The 24,225-nt window shown below is 43.3% G+C and overlaps 1 protein-coding gene across 1 annotated transcript in view; it reads left to right on the forward strand.

Annotated features, from left to right (window-relative positions):
• STMN2 (stathmin 2) overlaps positions 1 to 23,970 on the forward strand; it is a 44,564-nt gene extending 20,594 nt beyond the window's left edge. The window contains exons 2-5 of the mRNA XM_066266366.1: positions 2,376 to 2,471; positions 6,297 to 6,469; positions 20,227 to 20,418; positions 23,194 to 23,970. Coding sequence (XP_066122463.1) covers positions 2,376 to 2,471; positions 6,297 to 6,469; positions 20,227 to 20,418; positions 23,194 to 23,253 — 521 coding nt within the window. The 3' untranslated portion in view covers positions 23,254 to 23,970. The remainder of the gene's footprint in view (positions 1 to 2,375; positions 2,472 to 6,296; positions 6,470 to 20,226; positions 20,419 to 23,193) is intronic.
• Positions 23,971 to 24,225: the final 255 nt, after the last annotated feature.

A 24,225-nucleotide genomic window follows, 5' to 3' on the forward strand; every position in this document is an offset into this window, starting at 1 on the left:
TATCATTGTAGCACGGTCTATGACAATCCAGCATAGAATAGGACAACGCTGTCTTTGGGAGTTCAGAGATGGCCATTTACAAAAATCAGGAAGCAAATGATATTTTCTGGAGTTATCAATCCTCTGTGAACTCAGAGTCCATAAAATCTTCCATATGGACTCTTTAGAACTCCAAGTTAATGTCAACAATAAGTATACTTTCTCTCTCCTTCGTTTTCCTCAACTCAGTCTTCATAATCCAGGTCTGTTTGCTCTCGTTGCCAGCTAAAATACAAGACACCCAGTTAAGTTTGAATTTCAGAGAAGCTAAGAATGAGTTTTAGCATGTCCCATGCAATATTTGGATTAAATTTAACTAGAGTCCTATATATATCTGCTGACTCTAGCAACCTTGAGTGGGAAGCCATTCCTGACCACCTTCCCCACCTTTATCTAACCAGGCATGTCCAGCCCTCTTGGCACATTGAACCTCACCTGAAAGGCAAAATAGAAGGAGGATTGTTGGCAACCTTGAGATTAATTTACTGCATTTTAACCAGAGACCCAGTTCTGTCATTGGACACATGTGACTTTGCCCTCTGTGGCCAGTTTCATTTGTAAAATTGCTGGACAGGTGGGTGGATAGTTGATTAAATGTTCTCTGGAGACCTTCCCAGTCTAATATTCTGCGGCTCTAAAGCATCCAGGTGTTGAGTCTGTTTCTGCTGGCCTACAAAAGATGTCCCTGTCACTAGCGCCCAAACTAGCCTTCTGAGTTTCCATCTCCCCAAGGTGCTCAATCTCCCCTGGGTCACAGATAATCAGAAGACCCTGCCAAGGGGCAGATGTCGCCTGTGAGATTCAATATGTTATTCCATCACCATCTGTTTATACTTGTTCACAAGTTAGGGCACAATATACCTATCATTTTCCTCCCATTTTTTTTAATTTATTCATTTCACTAATTAAAGAATTAACAAAAGTTGAGAGAGGGTCTCACCACCTTCTTATCCCTATCTGGTCCTCACTTGTCCTGGTGACAACAACAGTGATAAAATGCCCTCCAAAGTCACCTGGGAAGGACACCTCTTTAAAGAGAAAGGGGGAGCTGAAATGGGGAGGAAGAGATAAGAAGGAAGGAGATGCCCCTCAGAGCTGCAGCTGCCGGGCAAGTGGGCACTCAAACTAGGCTATGCAGAGAGCAAAGGAGCTCCTTCTAGGTCTCAGACCAGGTTGAAAGAGAGAGACATTGAAAGAGGGAGACCTAAGAAAGTGAACTAGGGCCTGATCAGGTGGTGGCACAGTGGATAGGAGCGTTGGACTGGGACAGAGTGGACCCAGCAAAGGAGCTCCTTCTAGGTCTCAGACCAGGTTGAAAGAGAGAGACATTGAAAGAGGGAGATCTAAGAAAGTGAACTAGGGCCTGATCAGGTGGTGGCGCAGTGGATAGGAGCGTTGGACTGGGACAGAGCGGACCCACGTTCAAAACCCCTGGGTCACCAACTTGAGCATGGGCTCATCCAGTTTGAGTGCGGGGTTACTGGATTGAGCGTAGGATCATAGATATGACCCCATGGTCGCTGGCTCAAGCCCAAAGGTTGCTGGCTTGAGCCCAAAAGTCACTGGCTTGAGCCCAAAGGTCTCTGGCTTGAAGCCCAAGGTCACTGGCTTGAGTAAGGGGTCACTCATTCTGCTGTAGCCCTCTGATTGAGGCATATGAGAAAGCAATCAGTGAACAACTAAGGAGCTGTGGCAAAGAATTGATGCTTCTCATCTCTTTCTTCCTGTCTGTCTGTCCCTATATGTCCCTCTCTTTGTGTCTCTCTCTGTCTCTGTCACAAAAATAAATAAATAAATAAGACTAAAGAAAGTAAACTAGGGATGAAGAAAAAGCAGCAACATAGGTCCCTGGGGTGGGGGATAGGTCTGCTTTCTATCTACCCTGATGAGTTCTCTGGCTATCGCCAAATGAAATGTGGCCATTCAGGCTGAGCCAGCAAGGACACCTCCTGAATCTCACTTGCATATGACAGACCTGCACATGAACTGGAATGGGCCTGTCTCTCTGCTGATTTTCTGCCTCTGCTCCTCCAGGACTTTCCTTTCTCTCCCTCCTGTCCTACTGGATCCCAATCCCTCTCACATGCCGTTCTCTCACTCCTCTTCCCCCGCTTCTTGCCTAACCTGCTTTAACGTGCTTTATGCCCTCTGTAATGAGGAATATGCACTTTGGGGTTCTGTTTTAATCTTTCATCCATTTATAGTCTATGAAAGAGAGCAAAGTGGGATCTGTGGTCATATGCATTTGGGAGAAGGTGGTTGCTATTCAACTTAACCAAAGCATTAAGAGGAAATTGAGAAAAAGAAAGATTCTAACCGTGAGCCCTTTGTTTCAGCCTACAAGGAAAAAATGAAGGAGCTGTCCATGCTCTCCTTGATCTGCTCCTGCTTCTACCCGGAACCTCGCAACATCAACATCTACACTTACGATGGTGAGTTTTACAATTAACATGCCTCTCTGGCAGCTAGATCATTTGGGAAAGCCTGAATCCATTTGTTTCTCCCTCACAACTCCCGGTATACCGTACTTCAATCAGCGTTTGGTGGACCTCACTGCTGACTTGCTCTGCCTAGCTATTATGCCTCATTGGTGGCCTGTTGCTGAAACGGTTTGAGTTTGGTGCTAATCACAGCATATTGACATCTCTGAAGAAACACAGCTGAGTTGCTACTGCAGCCATCTCTAACGTATCAACATCCGCAATATGTCCGAGGCTTTCTTTTGCAAATAATGTCATATGCTAAGCGTTAATCAGAGAAGATCATATTTTCGAGGGGGAAAAAAAATGCTTTCTACTTAGAAAACTCAGGAGAGAGGATTGACAGCCATCACAGTGATTGCCTTAGTATAATCTTTATACAGTCCCCAATAGGTGATATATGCATGTCAACAACCTCCTAGCTTCCAATAACAGAAGCGACTTACAACAGAGGCCCCAGATAAAGAGAATTGAAAAGGAAAGGCCTCCAGAGCTGTCTGGCTATGAACCTTTTCCACAGAGTGATCCATTCAGTCCAGCTCATCCTGGTTCATTCTGCTTCTTCCTGGCTCTGCCACTAGCCACGTGACCTCTGGCAAGTCATACAGGTTCTGCAGCCTCGTTTAATGGGAGTACCTTCCTCCCAGGGGTGTTGTGGGGTATAAAAGGCTTCATACAAGTTAAACACTTAGCGCTGAGCCTGGCCTCTTGTAAGTATCCTGAAATTGTAGCTATTACCAAAAATACCATCCTCACCCTCACTTAATTCAGTCAGTATACTCCAAATGTCTGGCACAGGTTCATGTCACTGAAGCCTATTCTGCTGGCTGTCTGGCTCACAATTATTTTTCTTTTCTGCATGGGTGAAGAAAGGCATTCAAGGTCAGGTGACGGATCCTGCTTAGTTAACCCCTCTGTGCCTCTAAAGCAAGAACTCCAAGGTGTTTTCTTGTGAGAATGTTTCTACCATGACACAGCATCATAAAGGCTAATTCACTGTTTCATAAGGAAATGTCCCCTGTGTGAACAGGTTTCAGTTTTGGCCATTCTCATTAGAATGCAGGACCACTGCCCACGTGCAAGTTCATCCAGTCAACAAATAAACGACACAGATCCTTGATTCGCTAGATTCAGCTGTGACTCGTAATCCCTTTGTCTCTCCTGAGATTCTGTTATCTCACTATGTGTTGTCACTAAGGCTCTGAGGTGGACCCAGCTCAAGCAGCACCCGCCCCCCCAGGAACTCAGGGCCTAGAAGAATGTCACACTAAACAGGTCAGTGAAGAGAGCGAGTATGGCTATGCACTGAGACAGAGGATGTGCAAGGTGTGCCGGCCGAGCAGAGACGACCCAGCGATTTCAGCTGACTCAGGGATTAAGGGGCAAGAAGAGTCAGAGGTTATGTTAAAGTCAGTCTTAGAATTTGAACAAACAGCACAGCATCTCATGGTCTGCTTCCTAAAAGCATTGGTAGAGAACTTCCAATGTTCAGAGTCTTCAGCCTTGCCTTGCGTAACTTGAAGTATTTATTGCAGGCATGGTATCTAATAATTATTATTACATAATAATAATAATGGTATCTAATTATTATTATTATGATGGTGATGATGATAACAATTATGTAACATTTATCATCATCATCATTATTATTATAGTTTACATTTATACACAATAAGTGTTGTGGCCTGGGCTTTACATTTAGTATCTTTTATCTTTTCTTTTTTTCAACATCTTGACAATTTAATTGTTTAAAACAGCTTTCTTTGTTGAGCTATAATTGACATAGAAAACACTGCACAAACTTAATGAATATAATTGATTAATTTGGACTGGTAAGTCTTATTTTTTAATGTTCACAACAATCTTATAACGAAAGGGCTCTTTGGAGCTCCATCTTTTAGGTGAGGAAGTAAAAAGCTTAAAGAAGCTGCCCAGCTCCGTGTCACACAGCCAGGAAGCCGTGCTCACCACTGGGGTGCAAACAGCGCAGTTCTGATTCCTGAGCCTCTAACCTAAGCCATTTAGAATCCCATCACCTTATCAAACAAGCCATTTTTATTTGCCTGTGTTCTTTTGCCTGAAACCTTTTTTCATAAGGTCCTATAATTTTTATTGAATTTTATTTATAACACAAGTACAAACTTGGATGCCTTCAGGAAAATTTTAAATATTTTTACAGTTATAAAACAAAATCCCATCTCCTATCCAATGCACATACTGAACTGGTTCTGTGTACATCTCCTGTTGGCCTTTGAGGGTCTGCTGGCAGCTCCTCTCCACACGGATCTCACCTGAGAACTTGCAAGTGCGCTAACCAGGCAAAAGAACTTGAAGGAAGCATAGTATTCGTGTCAAGAGAAGTAACCCTTTTTCTCTGCTCCGCTCTAGTCGGAACTCACCTGGACACCTGGCCAGCTTGGTTGCCACAACTTTAAAAGGACATTAAGAATTAGAGAGCACCTGAGTGTTAGGAAGCAGTGTGGGGTAAAGATCCAGATGTCATTCTAGGCCACTGAAGGTGGTTAAACCCGTGCGCACAGAACTTGACATGAACAAAATCACCGCTGTTTTCCAACCCCTGGGAGGGGAGGCACAGCAGCGAACGGCACATAGCCCGGCTCCGGGCAGGTTCGGAGAGTAAGGTCCTGGGCCTGAAATGAGAGGGATCGTCTGGGCTCAAAGTAAAATGACTCACCCAAAAGTGAGAGTTGTCTGGTGAGCTTTTAAGAAATTATCTTTTCCTAAGTGCTAAGTTGTATAATCAAAAATGCCCTGGCAGGTGCCATCATTCTATTTATGTATAAATTAGATTATGTTGTAAATCAATTACACAGCATTCAAACCTGAGGGTCTGTTAATCTGCTTATCTCTCACACCTAAACTGCTGGTGAAAAAAACGGCTAGCCTTCTTCAGTTCCTAGACATTTCTTAAATGTACACAGTGTGTGACTCAGCTAGGCAGATGTGGCCCCTCCCTCCTCCAACAGGATGACTCTCTCTAGGCTCCTGTTTATAGCTGAGACATCCTGAAGGAAGATGCTCTAAGAAGCAACAGACTAGGAGCAATGATACTGCAGTGGGATCTCGTCTTCTTGTCCCTATTAGACTGTAAGCGCCTTGAAGACAGGGACCCCCTCACCGAGTCCTCCCCACTGTGGACGCTACACATGCTTGCTGATGACTCTGGTCGACAAACACACTGAAGGGTACACACCAGGAAATGACAGGATGCTTTGCACATGAGCACTGCCAGGCCCAGTATTTCCGACCTCGCAGGGAGCCACGTTCGTCCTAGTGGCTCCTGTGATTCCCAGCCACTGGACTACATATGGGAACTGGAGAACTTTGTTGCTCTCTTCATCCTTTAGCCTGAAAATGCCTCCAGCCATGGTAATTTCCACACACAAGAATATCTAACTCTGTGCTACTTGATTTTCGCGTGACACTCATATTTTATTCAAAAGGAAAATAAAGTTTAGATTAAAATAAATTCAGGCTATTTTTTTCCTAAGTATGCCTGTCATGACTCAATTTCCTATGGACATTGTTGAATTCCCCAACACCGTATATATTTATTCTTTTAAAATATATCCGTAAGTATCCTGAAGAAAGAAGTCTTATATTTTCAAAACAAGGTAGAGCAAATGGTCTTGTGAAGCGTTTTATTCCTGTTTAACAGAACAGCAATGCCATTTTCAATTCCAGGATTCAGGTTATTAAAATAAGACCATGTTTCATGCTCTGTGTGTTTAACACTCTCAAATATTCATTTCTCAGACATGGAAGTGAAGCAAATCAACAAACGTGCCTCCGGCCAGGCTTTTGAGCTGATCTTGAAGCCACCATCTCCCATCTCCGAAGCCCCTCGAACCTTAGCTTCCCCCAAAAAGAAAGACCTGTCCCTGGAGGAGATCCAGAAAAAACTGGAGGCCGCCGAGGAAAGAAGGAAGGTAACTTTTCCGTGCATTTTTTTAAAAAAAATTTTTTTTATTATTTTTTATTTTTATTATTTTTTTTTTTTTCATTTTTCTGAAGCTGGAAACAGGGAGAGACAGTCAGACAGACTCCCGCATGCGCCCGACCGGGATCCACCCGGCACGCCCACCAGGGGCGACGCTCTGCCCCCCAGGGGGCGATGCTCTGCCCATCCTGGGCGTCGCCATATTGGGACCAGAGCCACTCTAGCGCCTGAGGCAGAGGCCACAGAGCCATGCCCAGCGCCCGGGCCATCTCTGCTCCAATGGAGCCTTGGCTGCGGGAGGGGAAGAGAGAGACAGAGAGGAAAGCGCGGCGGAGGGGTGGAGAAACAAATGGGCGCTTCTCCCATGTGCCCTGGCCGGGAATCGAACCCGGGTCCTCCGCACGCTAGGCCGACGCTCTACCGCTGAGCCAACCGGCCAGGGCCGCATTTTTTAAAATTTTTATTTTATTATGGTTGACATACATTGGAATAGTTTCAGGTGTATAACATAGTGAGTAGACACTTATATACTCCCTCTCTCTCTCTCTCTGCCTCTCTCTCTCACACACACACACACACAGACACACACACACACACACACACACACACCTAGGAGAGGTTCCAGAGGACAGTGACACCTGAGCACATGCATGTCTTCAATAGACCTAGAATCAGCAGACGTCAAGTAAAGTTTGCTGCTTTTAGACCAGCTAAAGCCAGAAGTCTCAGAAACTAACAGAGTTTCAGTGCCCTGGTGACCCTCCCCCATTTGAAGTCCCTTGTTATAGAAGTTGCTGTCCCCCAGGATGGGCACCAGGAGCTTGCCTGCCCTCCTCAAGTCTTTGCTATCTGCCCTTAAAGTTGCTCCTCCCACGATCAAGACCCTCTCTGGGATCTATGCGTGTCTTCCTGTACTCACTTCTAAGCCTTGATGGTTCTTTTTTTCTTTTTTTTCATTGGTCCCTGTTTGTATTATATATTTTTTTCTTTTTGCCAAATTTTAATTTTCGACAATCTGACGACTAAGAAAAGCCAAGGGTGTTAAAAGTGGAGGGCACTCAGAAGCCCTGAGGACTTTATACACAGAAGTTATGTCTGAATACATCCGTACCAACACGTGATTGTGAGAGGCCATCCATCGGGACACCTTTAATCAGCCCAAATGGAATTGGTTTAGGGGTAATCAACCTTTTTATACCTACCGCCCACTTTTGTATCTCTCTTAGTAGTAAAATTTTCTAACTGCCCAACGGTTCCACAGTAAAGGTGATTTATAAAGTAGGGAAGTTACTTTGTAAAATTTATAAAGCAGAGTTACAGCAAGTTAAAGCATATAATAATAATTACTTACCAAGTACTTTATGTCGAATTTTCGCCAAGTTTGGCAGAATAAATATTTATAAAACAACTTATTATAGTTAAATCTATCTTTTTATTTATACTTTGGTTGCTCCGCTACTGCCCACCATGAAAGCTGAAACACCCACTAGTGGGCGGTAGGGACCAGGTTGACTACCACTGGTTTAGGTAATTCATACCTATGTTATCTTTTACACTGGCTTTATCATCATGTATTTTTAGAACTGTTTAGTCACTAAGAATATCCTCCATGCATAGTCTTATGATTTGAATGGAAATTTTGCATTTATAAAAATTTTAATTTTATTAAGATGTTATCTTTAAAAGCCAACCTAGTAAACACCACTATGGGATAGTTACAACAAGAATGAAGATAGTCTTTCTCCTAAAGACTGAATTTTCTAACAGGGAGTGCAGGAAAACCCCAAATGCATGTGTGTGTGTGCCTATACACACACACATACATACATACAGATAAATACACACCTATGTAGTCTCAAATAACAAGGATCAAAAATTAGAAATTCTCAGGTTACATTTTCTGAACTAGAAAATACTTTTTGTTTTAACCTTTGTGGTTGAAAAAAATCTTCCTGTATCATGCAACACACCAATCATGATTTCAATTTTCACTAAAGAGTGAAGGTCTCCAAATGTCTGTTGAGCATTTATTTCTTTACATATATGTTCATTGTATTTCCCCAATTACTGTTGTTATAGGGAAGAATTTTAAAAGGAGAAAACTAGCTACTAATCGAGTATAGGTCCAGAAAGTTGCTTTAAAAATATAAATATTTATTAGCTTTTTTGGTTGTTATTTATAGCTTTCCTATCATAGTAAAGCTGAGTTAACTTGTTGAGTGACAGTCCATCAAGACTTTAAACAAATAACTATGACAGTAGGGAGCATGCTGCACTCAGGACAGTGTAAGCCCTCGCCTGAGCCGTGGGATCTTACAGGTCACACGTATCAGTCATGGGTTGACATGTGCAGTGCTATGACTTGATTAGAATCCAAACTCAGTGACTGAGCTAAAATGGGAGCTTAGAGCTTAAAATTCAACATCGTGGTTCAGGATGTTGCTGGTGATTCTAGGTTATGCATTTAATTTAAAGAAAATTATTCAAGGAAAAAGAAAAACAACACAAAGATAATCAAAATTAACTCAGAGCTTTACTAATTAGCTACTCACTGATTCTAGTAAAATTCCTGCCCCATAACACCAATAACTTATCAACAATTATATATTAATGCAATTGAATTGAACAAGAAATTGGCCGCATGGCTAAAAGACATCTGCACATGTGATCATCCAGTATTTACTCCCAGGAAAAATGTTCTTTGAACCTTTTGAAATCAGTATTCCATCGCATCTTTGGTATAGCTTGTTTTTAAATTTTTCAAAGCAAAAAATCATTATATAGAATATATGTTCGTAGTAGGTCTTTAGTTAGAAGAAAATACAACTAATTAACAGCAAGTACCAACCTAAAAATATCATTCATTGATTTTATTCCATTGGGTCGTACTGACTTATCGCTCATTTGAAGAACTGCTCATTCTCTCAAAAAGCCTTCAGCAAGTGAACATAACTCAGTAATTATCAAAGTGAGGACATGCATATAACCAAAACCCAGCTCAACTAGCTAAAACAAGAACAGAGTCTATGACTAAAAAAGTCTAGGACAGGTTGCAGCTTCAGGAGATCAAACAATATTGTCAAGAAACTTTCTTCTTATCTGCTTCTAGTTGGTTTCAACAGCAAGAGAGTTTAGCAATCCCTGTGGCCAAGGGGAGCCAGCATTTCATTTGGCTACCCTGGATCACAGGATCACCAATGACCCACAGAGAAGTTAAGATTTCTGAGGTTAGAAGTGAGGAGAAGTGATATCCAAAAGGAAACTGAGGTGTTCTTACCTGAAGAAAGGGAAATGGATCTTAGACAAGAAAAATTGCAAGCATCCAGTTTTTATCAAACATGTAGATGATCATTAGAATAATTTTTTAGCTCATGCACTATTCAATTTGTAATTCTCTTCTTTAGCCCCACTGACAGCCCATGTGGCTATTTTGATATAATAAGAACAAAAAAAGTGATCGATGTGGGTATCTAGACCAGCACTGTCCACCAGAAATATACTGCGAGCAGTAAATGTATTCTAAATTTTTCTAGCAGTCTTGAAACTAGCCACACGTGGCTACCAAGCAGGATGGCACAAGATTAGACCAGAGCACTTGTAGTGAGCCATGGGGAATGTCAGGCCTAACTTTTTCAAATTGGTGCCAGGTAATTATTCAGATTCAACTTTGTTCTTTTTTCTTGCATATTCTCTAAGAATTCCATTGACATAAATTTATAAAGTCAAAATGAAACTTCCATGTGATGATTGCAATCTTTACATTATCAGAACCAACCCGGGTGGAGTTGAGGACCCTTTGTAAGTGAAAAGGATCTTCTAAATCTCACACTTTCTTCCTTGCCTGACGAGGTCTCAGTTTTTATGTCAATTCCTTGTTGTGGGGAGGGGGCTTCTCCAAGCCCAGTTTTTACTTGTCATTCTCTCTCATGGTTCTCAGGTCTCTTTTCCCTTTGTCACCCTTGGCACAATTGATAAACATGTTTATCTGCATATTTATTTAACCCTATATCCCCCCCTATTAGATTATAAACTCCATGAAGGTAAGGATTATATCTTCTGCTTAATAGTGCTTGGCCATAGTTAGTACTGTGAATATTTTTAGGTGATCATTCGCAGAGCAAAATGTTAACGTGGCAATGTGTAACTTGTCTTGACTTTTTATTTCTTTCTCTCATTCTAAAACAAAATAATGATCAATAAGCCTCCGACATCTTCTGATATTGCATTAAATAAACTCTACAATCCAAAGAATTCTTAGTCTGGGGAAAATCACTCAATCAACAGGTATTTATTGAGCATTCTTATTTGATAGGCACTGTTCCAGGCATTAGGGAGACTCTCATCAATCTTACATTTCAATGGGGGAGAAATAGCAAATATAAATATATATATGTCATTTCATAGTAACTAAAGGAGGACAAAGGAAACTGTTAGTACTAGAGTGAAAGACTCTATTCGTATGGGTGGTCAGAAAAGGCCTCTTGAAAAGGGGAACATCTGAAGAGAAGCATGAGGTGGGCGTGAGCCATCCAACTGCCCGGGCAGAACACGTGCAATGAGGAGAATGACAAATGCAGAGAACCTGTCAGCAGCACGTGAGGACTGTCTGAGAAACCGCAGAGGGCAGTGTGGCCAAAGCAGCAGGGGTGAGGGGAGACCCGTAGGAACTGAGGTCAGGAAGAAGCATTTTAAAGACTTTGACTTTCAAGTGAAATGGGAGGTCACTGACAGAGGCAGATTTAATGAAGGGCGCACCGGGCACGCACCCTGGGCCCCGACTTCAGAAGGGCCCCGCAAAACCCCAACTTCACACTTTTTTCTAACAACACCAAGTTTGGTTTCACATGTATAATTTTAACATTAATAATACATAATATTTTTTATTTATTTAAAAATATGGTTAATATGTATTTTTATTTTCCCTCTTTTTTTCAAGGAGCCCAATATTTTCTTCTATGCCAGGGGCCTCAACCGACCTTAATCCCCCTTTGGTCACTGAGGAATATAAAACATTTTCCTGCCTGACCAGGCAGTGTGTGGCACAGTGAACAGAGTGTCAGACTGGGACGCGGAGGACCCAGGTTTGAAACTCTGAGGTCGCCAGCTTGAGCACGGGCTCAGCTGGTTTGAGCAGGGCTCACCAGCTTGAGCCCAAGGTTGCTGGCTTGAGAAAGGGGTTACTCTGTCTACTATAGCCTTCCAGTCAAGGCACATATAAGAAAGCAATAGATGAACAACTAAGGTGCTGCAATGAAGAATGGATGCTTCTCATCTCTCTCCCTTCCAGTCTGTTTGTCCCTGTCCCTATCTGTCCCTCTCTCTGTCTCTATCACAAAAAAACAAACAAACAAACAGAAAACGAAAGAACTCTTACCCTACTTGATGGGAATGGCAGCTTTTGTTCAGAGAAATGCCTGCTTTAAAAGCCAGGTGCCTAGAAAACTAACTAGAGTTAGATAAGTAGAGACAGTGCTCTAGACTAAGGAAGTGATTCCAGAACTGAGATGCCCAAAAAGGAAACACAGGAAGTATGTTTTTAGGGTGGTGGGTAGACCAGCTGTCTGAACTGATAGATGGGTGTGGGGAGTAGGGAAATAGAGAGGTGAGATTGTGGAGGGCTTTGAATGCCAATTTAGGTACTCAAACTCTATCACATGACAAACAAGGAGTCACTGAAAGCTTTCAAAAACACACAGCTCTCTAACAGGCCCAGTGGTCAGCTACCTACTCATTGCCCTGGGCCCATCCCCTCCCCCACATGCTATAAATTTTTAAATATTCTGCCTACCAAACACACTACAATTAAACGGATACTTATAAATTCTTTTTGTCATGGTTATAATCAAAGGAATAAGTAACTGCCAGTAACTACAATTTTCATAAAATAATAAGCACTTTTCACTAAATTGATATAATTCTAACTCAAAGTAGAATAAAGATAGACGTAGGCATAGTATGAAATATGATTTCTTGATATGCTTTTAAGACATAAGACAGCGTATGAGTCCTCCTCCCCCTCCATTAGTACCCTTGAACAGCCTGCTTCTGAGCGTTCAGGGGGCCCGTCAGGGAAACAGTGGCCGAGGCTGTGCTGCTGGGGCAGTGGTGGGCAAACTCATCAGTCAACAGAGCCAAGTATCAACAGTACAATGATTGAAATTTCCTTTGAGAGCCAGATTTTTTAAACTTAAACTATATAGGTAGGTACATTGTTATTAACTTAATTAGGGTACTCCTAAGCTGGCCTTTGCACCCGCACTCAAGGGGCCAAAGAGCCACATGTGGCTCGTGAGCCGGGGTTTGCCGACCACTGTGCTGGAGTTTCCAGATTTACCACTGCCAGGTTTCCATAGAGATGGCCCACATGGGCCTGAATCCACTTTGTGTCAAGTGTTTGATGGTTCCCCAGGTCCTCACTTCACCTGCTGATCCCATTGCTGCTCTGACCATCTGGTGTCTATATTGGACCATTCCTTTAAACCAGAATTAGTGTTCCATTGATGAGTTCGTGGGAGTTTATTATTTTTTTTAAAAAAATCAGACTTTTCCCTGCTTTTTCTCCATTTTTTATTATCTCTGGGAATCAGTGTTCACCTCCATGAAACCACCTTATCTCCTGAGGTTAGCTTGAAGCGCATATTTTGAAATCAAAGTTTCATACTACAACTGACCCACATGGGTGAAATAATAGAAACACTTTAATCATCCATTAATCCGTCTATTTATCCATCCTTTCATCTATCCATTTATTCATTCAACAAACATTTATTTAGCGAGAGGAAAAAGAACTAATCTAAACCATACATCCCAGCTAACCCAAGACAATTCCAGTTTATTCCTGCTGTTTTGATATCATTATTATTATTTATTTCAATCTTATTAGTGTTCCCATTTGGACAGTAAATTATATGAATAGCCTAAGCCAAGCACAGTATTTAAAAGTGTTTTTTAAAGTATAGTGGTTAAGATCACGTGGTTAAGGGAATACCTATGACTTAAAGTCAGTTTCCATCACTTGATCACTGTGTGACTTTGAGCAAGACACTAAACTCCATTTGTCTTATTTTACCCATCTGTAAAATGGGACAAACAATAGGACCTACACTGTGAAGTCATTGTGAGAATGAGAGGAATTACTTACTCTACATAAAGACACATCACAAGCACTGTGAAGTACGGTGAGCTGTGATTGTGTAAAAACATGTCCAGTTCCTGACCTCACAGATATGATGGTCTAACAAATTCATAATTTTATAAAGAAGTCTCTCATTAATGTAGATGCTGAAATGTTACTGTACAATGTCTTTCATACATACTTTGAAATATTGAGAATACTTTTCACATTATAAAGAAAGATAGTTTGCTAGATAACATATAAAAGTGGCTTGAAAAAATTGATGTTCTAAAAAAATGATGAAAACTTAAAGATTTAAGTGGCATGGATAAAAATCTCCTGCTAAAATAAATTAAATTAAAAAGAATGCTATTCACGCCTGATCAGGTAGTGGCACCATGAATAGAGTGTCAGACTGGGACACAGAGGACCCAGGTTCAAAACTCCAAGGTCACCAGCTTGAGCACAGGGCACTGGCTTGAGCGTGGGATCATAGACATGACCCCATGGTTGCTAGCTTGAGCCCAAAGGTCACTGGCTTGAAGCCCAAGGTTGCTGGCTTGAGCAAAGGGTCACTCGCTCTGCTGTAGCCACCCAGTCAAGGCATATATGAAAAGGCAATTAATGAACTACTAAGGTACTGCAATGAAGAATTAATGCTTCTCATCTCATTCCCTTTCTGTCTGTCTGTCCCTGTCTATCCCTCTCTCTGTCTCTGTCTGTCTCTGTCAGAAAATAAAGATTAAAAAAAAGAGTGCTATTCAAATAAGTCCAGTGACATATAATTGCCATAATGATGATATTGGCACAATCACCTCAGTTCAGAGTCACTAAACCTATGAAAGAAAGATGTGTTGCTTTTTTTTTTTTTTTTTTGATATTTTTCTGAATTTAGAAGCGGGAAGGCAGTCAGACAGACTCCCACATACAACCGACCGGGATCCACTCAGCATGCCCATCAAAGAGCGATGCTCTGCCCATCTGGGGTGTTGCTCTGTTGTGGCTGGAGCCATTCTATCGCCTGAAACAGAGGCCATGGAGCCATCCTCAGTGCCCGGGCCAATTCTGTGCCAATGGAGCCTTGGCTGTGGGAGGGGAAGAGAGAGACAGAGAGGAAGGAGAGGGGGAAGGGTGGAGAAGCAGATCAGTGCTTCTCCTGTGTGCCTGACCGGGAATCAAAATCGAACCCCGGACTTCCACATGGCGGGCCGACGCTCTACTGCTCAGCCAACCGGCCAGGGCCTGATGTGTTGCTTATTTTTTAATAAAATGGCATAAAGGGGATCATTAGTCAGCAACCTTGGTAGACTTATCTTTTCCATTGGTTGGCACCTCACATTGTAGATGGCAATTAAAGTTGAACCCAGAAAAAGACAGGGGGTCGTGCATAGCAATGGATTCTGAATTAGAGCGCTGGCTTACTCACAAGTCAACATTTAGGAAGCACTCTGCTCTTCAGAGATTGTGCCCATTGGCCACACGCTCCTCCCGTGAGTCACTCCCTCCCCTGTGGCTCTGTGCTGAGGAGCTCACCACAGTAAATGCACTACAGGCTTTAGCAGATGCTCATTGTAAAGGCCTTTAGATTTTAATCATTTTAAAATTTCTTATTATGCTTCTGATCCTTAGACACAAAGTGAAGGTTGCACCCTTTTGTTTCATACAATTGTATTCAGTTGTCATATTTTAACAAGACATTATTTGTAACTTTAATTGAGTTCATGTGTGTTTTTTTTTCATTGTAAATAGTAAATCAATAATCAGAGGTATCATCTAACCTATTATAAGGACATCTAATGTCTGATAAATGGCTCTAGATGGCAAGTAATATATCTAAACAGTGAGAAGGGACAAGCCAATAATGGGACAGAAAAATGTGTTTACTTCTGAAGTAAATGAAAAACTAGCCCGACCTAAATGAAGTTTTAAATCTCTTAGGTGTACCTAACATAAAGTGAGTTTTATATACCACTTAACTCAAATTTATCTTCCATTTCATTTGCACCATAATTAAACTCTTATACTCAGCAATATAAGAAATGGTAATGAACCTCTTCCGAAAATGTTAAAGTGTTCCTAAATGTACAATAACTCTTCTCTCAAACTCATTATTTTTCCCTCCCTATGCCTCTCACATACTTACGCCAGTGATGGTGAGTTCAGCATGAGGGTGTCTACACCAAGAGAAGGCATTTGACAATGCTGTGCCCCTGCAATCACAGTGGTGGGATGGAGAAGGGTATTTAGTCTCCCAGAATGTCATGCTGATGCCTTGGTTCTATAAATACTTTGCCTTGACATTTGCATTATATCAGCTGATCTTCTCATGCCCTAATTTTCTACTTCAGCATTTCAGTGACCTTCTACGTTGGGTACAGGCTATTCAGAAATGTCCCTCCATGACCAGATCCTTCTCCCTTGAACAATTTATTTTTAACAGCTTCCAGCAAATCCCACCTGTCCAGACTCCCTGTCAGTCAGTGCAATCAAGATTGCTTTCTGCTAATCTACTCCCAGAAAGGGACATAGTAAGGGGACCTATTCGACCAGGGAGTGAGAACGTGACTTCTAAGAAAATGAAGGCAAACGCTCCCCTGCTTTAGTAGATCACATTTTTATTCCACATCCTCATACTCATTACCTGCCATGTTTCCATGCACTCTTCTGGACTAAATGCCTCTTTGCTCATTGAGAGCCAGTTTTCTTCCTTGAGGCTGTGATTGGAACCGTCATCAAGATGCTTGAGAGAACCGACTTCTCCCAGGAAGGAGGGGACAGGAGGCACAGGCAGTGGGATCTAGGAGCTGGGCTCCGAGTGCAGAGGAGCAGAAACATGGTCCTCTGCAGCGGGGTAGGTGGAGGCCTAGGAAGCGAGGAGAGGCCCTCAAGATTGTTAGCTCCTTGCAGACTTGGTTTAAGAGCTGATCACACAGAGGAAGGAAAGACTGAGGTAGGGAGTCACACACATTTTCTCAGTGAGGAATTCATTTCATAATCAATGCCTCATCCTGCAATTTTTTCCCACGGGGAGCTTTGACTATTAGAAACATAGGTAATTATTAGGTCCTACCAGCGCATTGGCTGAGACAGCAGTGGCAGTAACAGTGCCTTCCCAGGTGTGAGGACAGGCACCCAGGGGGAAGCAGGCCTCAGGGCACCAGGTCTCTGCCACTGTAGGGTGGCCTCACTTGAGAATGCTCTGCACCTTCTGTTTCTCTTCGCCCTGTTAATTGTGCTAATGAAATGCACTTGATACCTAGGCTGCAGAACCTCATGGAGCCCCAGTGGCTGCAAAAGCACTAACACCCCAATTGGAGCATTTCAACTGAGCTAGCACAGCCCCAGCGAAGGCCAATGCCATGGCCGCTCTCCCTCACTGATGGGGTCCACACAGACCAAGTGTCTCCCACTGAGGCCAGAAGCTCGAAAGAGTGTGTGTTGCTCTTTAGCCTTTAATTCCAAGGGCTTCCTTTCTCAGGCCTTTCTCCGTACAGTTCCCGGGTCATCACTGACTCTTTTGCAAGAGAAAAGTAAGAATACAAAGTGCCAAAGTTAACTTGAGCATCTGAAAATTAAAAATTATGCAGTTGCCCCTTGATAACTATCCATGGTTACTCTCTCCACGGGGAAATAAAAAGTAGCCATAAAAGCCAGGTAGCTCCTTGTTGATGCACTGAGGACGAAGAAGCAGAAGGGAGAAGAGCAGACTAACACTCTGCCCAGAAAGTCCACTCTGCCCAGAAAGTCCAGCCTTTAGCAGAGAGAAAGCCACCCAGGAGCACTGCTTGACACAGAGGACTGTGAGAAGTTACATTCTGTCCTGCGTGATTTTGATCTGTTGGGTTTTCTTTGCCAAAACCACCCCACAGGTTCCGATTTTACCTCTCGTCCTTGGACACATGGCACTCTTGTTTTGTGATAACCCAGACTTCTCTCTCCCCAGAGAGTTTTCTGGCCTGGAGGTCACATAGATAGAGCTGCATTTTCTGAGATGAAGGATAAGTTGTTTCCTCCCTTTTCTCTGAGGTGCTCGCTTCACTGTGAAGTTTTCTGCCCCGACAGTCCAGTCAGTGGATGAGTAAGGGTGCCAAGGAGGGAGGCAAGACAATGTTGACCATCATCGACATAAGGACTCCTGAACCCACTAATGTCAATAACCAAGGAAGTTTGAGAAAAGATCTCACACACCTGAGGCAGAGCTGTACCAGTAGGTCTCAATGCCATCATTTCCCACTCACAGGGTGTGGAGTTTTACTTTAAGTAATAATGGCTACCACTTGTTGGGTACTAACTCTTTATTAGACATTGTGTTGAGTCCATACCTTGCAAACATTATCTCACTTGATACTCATAAACAATCCTATGAGATAGGCAATATCTTTATTCATATGCTGAAAAAAACAATAGTTGCATGAAGACTTTTCTGAGAGAAACTTCAAACACAGATACACATACAGTCAGTCTCTCTCTCCGAAACAATTCAGGAGTCCTGGGAGCAGAAAATAAACAAGATCAACGCTTTACCAACAGTCCCACCTAGAGGCAGGAGCATGAACCAGCTAGGAAGTAGTTCTCATGTTTCTTCCAGAGAGAGGCTGCACTTGATTTGCAACTTATTTTATACAGTATTAACATTTCCTCTAGTTTTTCAGGTTGGGTTTTTTTTATTTAATTTAAATTTATTGTGTTTACATAGATTCAAGTGTCCCATTGAAAACCTTGGTTTTATAGCAAGCTACAACAGAGCAAGAATGTGGCAGGCCTAAGATGTCAGGGAAGCCATGATGGGATTAAAGGCTGAACTGGGGCTAGTTCCTAGGATTTTCTGTCTAATCTCCAGTGAGCCACTCAGCATGTTTCTGATAAATGTCTAAATAAACACATCAACAGGGACACTAAGGCTTTCTGATTGTATCATGCCTGGAGAATCTTATCTGAAGATAAGTGTTTGTCCCTTGTCACACTGCATATTGTTTATATAGCAATATTTCTCCAGTAAGAGCTCACACCACTACTATCAACTAAAATGGTTTCCTATGAATGCTTTCAGTGGTATTAATACTTCACAACTGATGAAATATACTTTTGATCTACTATTGTTTACAGACATTTAATCCTGCGAAGGCCATCTAGAAGGACCTGCTGTCCCCAGGGAATTACCGAAAAACAATCAGTGGGTAATAATTTAGTCTTAAACCCGGATAGTTCAGTATTAATTAGCTATGCATCGTGGAGGAGAAAATGAATGTGGAAAGAAGTTGAGCACAGCCAGGGTCACCCAACAGTTAAAACTGGAACACGGGCCTGATAACGACACCCATGCCTGTGTGGTTTTCAAAAAAGTAGACTGAGAAGCACCTGCATTGTAACCACGAGGGATGCTTACCAAAATATATAGATTCCTGGGTCTCCCCAAAGAGCCACAGAGTCAGACTCCCTGGAGTTGGATGCCAGGCCTCTGCCCTTTCGTCAAGCTCCCTGGTAATTGTTAACATCACCATACAGAACCATTTCTTCATCCCTCCCACTGCTGCAGCAGGAGAGGTGCAGCCCACAGAGTGGGAAGAAAATGCAGGGGAGAGGGGGGTCTGCCTTTGATGTTTCTGCTCTGACCACTGAGCAACCACAGGGCTTCAAAGATGACCCAGGTGACCACAGAAAGGGACAGAGAGGTCAGAACAAGGGCTTCCTGTGGTCAGCAGCCACGTGGACATCAACTTGCACAATATCTCCAAAGATAACTTGGCACAGGAAGAAAATGGCTTGGGGAGGGTGAGGGGGCTTGGACTAGAACAGGAAAGTGGATTTGGCGATTAGATTGGCGAGAGCTAGCATGTTGGGTACAGGACCCAGCCAACAGCCAATGGAAAACTGTGAGGCAGAAAACATGGGTACTGCCCTGGCCGGTTGGCTCAGCAGTAGAGCGTTGGCCTGGCGAGCGGAGGACCCAGGTTCGATTCCCGGCCAGGGCACACAGGAGAAGTGCCCATTTGCTTCTCCACCCCTCCGCCGCGCTTTCCTCTCTGTCTCTCTCTTCCCCTCCCGCAGCCAAGGCTCCATTGGAGCAAAGATGGCCCGGGCGCTGGGGATGGCTCTGTGGCCTCTGCCTCAGCGCTAGAGTGGCTCTGGTCGCAACATGGCGACGCCCAGGATGGGCAGAGCATCGCCCCCTGGTGGGCAGATCGTCGCCCCATGGTGGGCGTGCCGGGTGGATCCCGGTCGGGCGCATGCGGGAGTCTGTCTGACTGTCTCTCCCTGTTTCCAGCTTCAGAAAAATGAAAAAAAAAAAAAAAAAAAAGAAAACATGGGTACTGCCCCAATCCCTCCTACTGCCCTCAAGCTTCCCACCGTTTACCTCCCAGTGATTAACTACAGCATCCCCTGTCACACAGATGCTTAGCCGCAACTTATAAAAAACAGAAACAAAAACTCCACAGTCAGGGTTAAATATTTCTTCTATTATGACAGCCTATCCGAAACGCTCACAGCTGAAGATCCAGCTAATCACACTCTGTAGAAGGTGCCAGGCCCCATGGGGACAGGAACAGAATGGCCAGCAGTACCCGGTGGCTGGTGCACAGCACTTGGGCCTGCGTGCGGATGATTCAGACACACATGTTTTTCTCCCCCAGTCTCAGGAGGCGCAGGTGCTCAGACAGCTGGCGGAGAAGCGAGAGCATGAGCGGGAAGTCCTGCAGAAGGCGCTGGAGGAGAACAACAACTTCAGCAAAATGGCAGAGGAAAAGCTCATCCTGAAAATGGAACAGATCAAGGAAAACCGTGAGGCGAATCTAGCTGCTATTATTGAACGTCTGCAGGAAAAGGTAACCACTACAGAGTCCTGGGAGGGTGCGTTCATTCAGAAGTGACACACAGCCAGGCGAACGCACAAATCTGAGCATGAGAGACTTGGTGAAAACCTGTCTGTGCGGGGTCTCCCAGTGTAGACTGACCTAGTGGGGCTGCAACGTGAGCCAGGAAAGGGGATCCAATAGGGAAGCTGGGATTTTGTCAAACCTTCCAGTAGGGAGTGGAGTTAGGGAGGCTGAGTCATGCTTTCCAAATGGATAAGAGACCGCTATACAAACCCCCAGAGCCAATCTACTGGGAATATTAAATTAGAACTATTAAATACGTCATGCATATATAATATATAATGTTTCATTTTAGTTTAACCTTTAATTAATAATATGTAGCATTAACTATATCACTATTAAGTTGAAGAAACCTATTTGTCGGAAAAGGACAGAGTATTTACGAGCGGTGGGAAGCCCGTCCTCTCCACACAGGAACATCTGCAGGGAGAACTCAGCTGTAATGACATTGCAGGGAACCAACGGGACAGGGCAGGTAATGAGGGATGTGCGTGTCCTCGTGTTTGGGTATCCTGGTGCCTTTCTCCTCGACACTGAACGTGGCCTCAGTCCCACTGGTCAGGATGAGCAGGGCTGCGGGGCCTCCAGAAAACGTGCTTGCCCTTCTGTAGGCCTCTTTGCTGTCTTTCCAGCCCCCTCCCCACAAATAAAACTGCTTTTGGAAATGGATAGTGTAGCTGTGTGGAATCTAGTTCTGTCCATTTCTAAAAGTTGGACTGAACATTGAGAAAGAGAATCTTGGAGAAAGGCTGCCTGGATCCCTTCTGAGCCATCACCCTCCCCACCCATACTGGGTGCTATAACATGTTAGGCACTGGAGACACAGGGAGACGTGGGACTGCCCTGTCATCGGAATGCTGAGAGTTTAGACAAGGTAGCCTCCTGCTTTCTGAGTATTTCTCGGGAAGCCTCGTGTCGTCTGTTAGAGTTGGCCCATCCCATCTAAGAATCAGGCAGCCTGATCCCGACAGTCTACTGACTCTTTGTTATCACCCCTATTCTCTGACTACAAATGTCAGGCCAGAACCAAAGGTGATCAGACGTAAAACTTAAAAATTTATACATTTAATGTCATGGAGATTTTCCTGGGCCCCAGGTACTCTGAGGGAATTTTTGAAAGCTTTGCCAGGGAGGAATGCGTGAGGCTCTCAGGGTATGTGAAGTTCAGGGCAACACGGGCAGGAGCCAGAATGGCCACTAGATGCCTTAGTCAAAACCTTAAGTTGAGACGTAATTTATTTATATAAGCTAGTCCTTTTATACTCTCAGACTATATGGTTAGGCTTCACCTGGATGGGTCAGGTCAGGATTTGGTGGAGGCACCAGAAATCAGCCTACTGCAGGTTACATATGGCGGGACCACAGCAAGCACTTGGCTGAGATGCAGGAGGGCAAAGTTCCACTGGCTACAATTTACACCCCTGACTCTGAACCAGTCAGTCGTACTCCATTTGCCCTCAGCTCCCACTTCCCCACATGACTAAGGAGATGCCAGTGGACAGGGGCTGGTACCATGGAGAGTAGAGAACCACTGTGTTCTATTCAGGACAATTTGTGACTCCCCCTTTATCTCACATCCTAAGCCCTAGGAGACAAATTACATGGTGTTGCTAGGAATGGGGGAGGCTGATCTCATTGCAGCAGGATTCTCTGTGTGGCTGCAGAATTTCCCCACCTGACACATTAGGAACCCTGAGCAGTAGCCTCTCTCTTTTCAGACCTAACTGGGTACTGTAATGAATGGTTCACTTTGAAAAAATAAGTTAAAGCAGGTATAATCATTTGAACACTAATGCATACATTCATTAAACATAAAACTTTAAGGTTAAATAGTTAAATGTTCATTCATTTACTATCTTTTGATGTAGGCCAGGACCTTTTTGTATCTAATTCTAGCAAAGTGTCCACTGGCAATTATAAAGCCCTTAAAACATTAAGGAGGCCTGACCTGTGGTAGTGCAGTGGATAAAGCGTCAACCTGGAAATGCTGAGGTCGCCGGTTCAAAACCCTGGGCTTGCCTGGTCAAGGCACATATGGTAGTTGATGCTTCCAACTCCTCCCCCCTTCTCTCTCTCTGTCTCTCCTCTCTCTCTCTCCCTCTGTATCTCCCTTTCCTCTCTAAAAAATGGATAAATAAATAAATTTTAAAGAAACATTAGGGAAACATTAAAAACAAGGGGAAACAATATGATGTCTTACTGATATTCTCTGGATTGTTACAGTGGCCGTAATATTAAAAAGTATCTTTTGGTCGGTTGTTTTTGGTAAAGATGCTGTTAAGTCTTGTCAGATCTTCTGCCATGTGACATGTCTTAGGTCCTAGGTTTTCCTTTCTTGGGAAATGAGGAAAATGTCCTAAAGGTAGAAGTCACACTGGGTTACTTCCAGTCCAGCACAAAACATACAAAAGAGTGGGCGGGCCTGACCTGTGGTGGCGCAGTGGATAAAGTGTCAACCTGGAAATGCTGAGGTTGCCGGTTCAAAACCCTGGGCTTGCCTAGTCAAGGCACATATGGGAGTTGATGCTTCCTGCTCCTCCCCCCTTCTCTCTCTCTCTCTCTCTCTCTCTCTCTCCTCTCTATAATGAATAAATAAAAAAATTTTTAAAAAAATCTAAAAAAAAAAATTTGTAAAAAAAAAAAAAAAAAAAATGGGCGGGTCCTCCTGGTCCTGTGTGGGGCAGACAGCAGGCTTGGTGACATCGCTCTTCCCTTGTTGTTTAGGAGAGGCACGCCGCGGAGGTGCGCAGGAACAAAGAGCTGCAGGTGGAGCTGTCTGGCTGAGGCGAGCAGCGGTCTGGCACGCCCCGCCGCTCGGAACGCCCCCTGCCTCTATCACAATGGGTCATGCGGTATCAGTATGGGAAATGTATGAAATGGTTTAAAATGAACTCACTATAAAAAGAAAAACAGAAAACAGAATCAAAATAAAAAAATTAATGCGGTCTCTTTGCAGAATGTTTTGCTTGATGTTTAAAAAAAAAATTACCTTGGATCTTATTTTGTAAATACTTACATTTTTGTTAAAAAATACAAGTATTGCATTATGCAAGTTATTTCATAATCTTACATGTCCTGTAACAGGCTTTTGATGTTGTGTCTTTCCACTCAAATGAATTTGCTAGGTCTGTTCTTTTCGAAGCTCCCCACATCTGACTACCTTCCCTGCCCTTTTCATTCTAACAGAAAAATGAGGTCAATAGACAGTCTATGGTGCTAGAAATCCACCACTGCCTAATGACCTAGACAGCTGTCATCTCTGAACTTGACTAAGGCCATCCCTAGACCATACGGGTTATGACTCCACACCAAGCTCTCCATGTGTTTGCTCATAACCTACTTACTGCCTAGAAATGATAAAACCAGGCTAAGAATAGCCACCAACCATAGCATTGACATTGGCTTCTACTGGATTATACGCTGCCAATTGCTCTGGTTTTAGAAAGGGGTGGATGAGAAGACAGACACCTGAGATCAATCTGGGTAGAAGCAAAAAAAGAAGACCGAACCTTTAAAGTGCTACGTTTTCCATGGTTCCAAGCAGCCATGAAATCGCTCTTCATGAAATGAGCTTGATTCTCTAGCTTAAGTTCTTTTGATGGAATGAATTAATGTGTCGGGTGGCTTATTTGTGGATGCAATGATTGAGGATGTTCGTGTTAGGCTCTTGCCTATAGTACAAGTACATGATGCTACTGAATATTTTCCACTTGGAAACTGTGAGCTGGTTGTTGCATTGAAACACACACACACACA

Source organism: Saccopteryx bilineata, chromosome 3, assembly GCF_036850765.1.
Source record: "Saccopteryx bilineata isolate mSacBil1 chromosome 3, mSacBil1_pri_phased_curated, whole genome shotgun sequence".
Lineage (NCBI taxonomy): Eukaryota > Metazoa > Chordata > Mammalia > Chiroptera > Emballonuridae > Saccopteryx > Saccopteryx bilineata.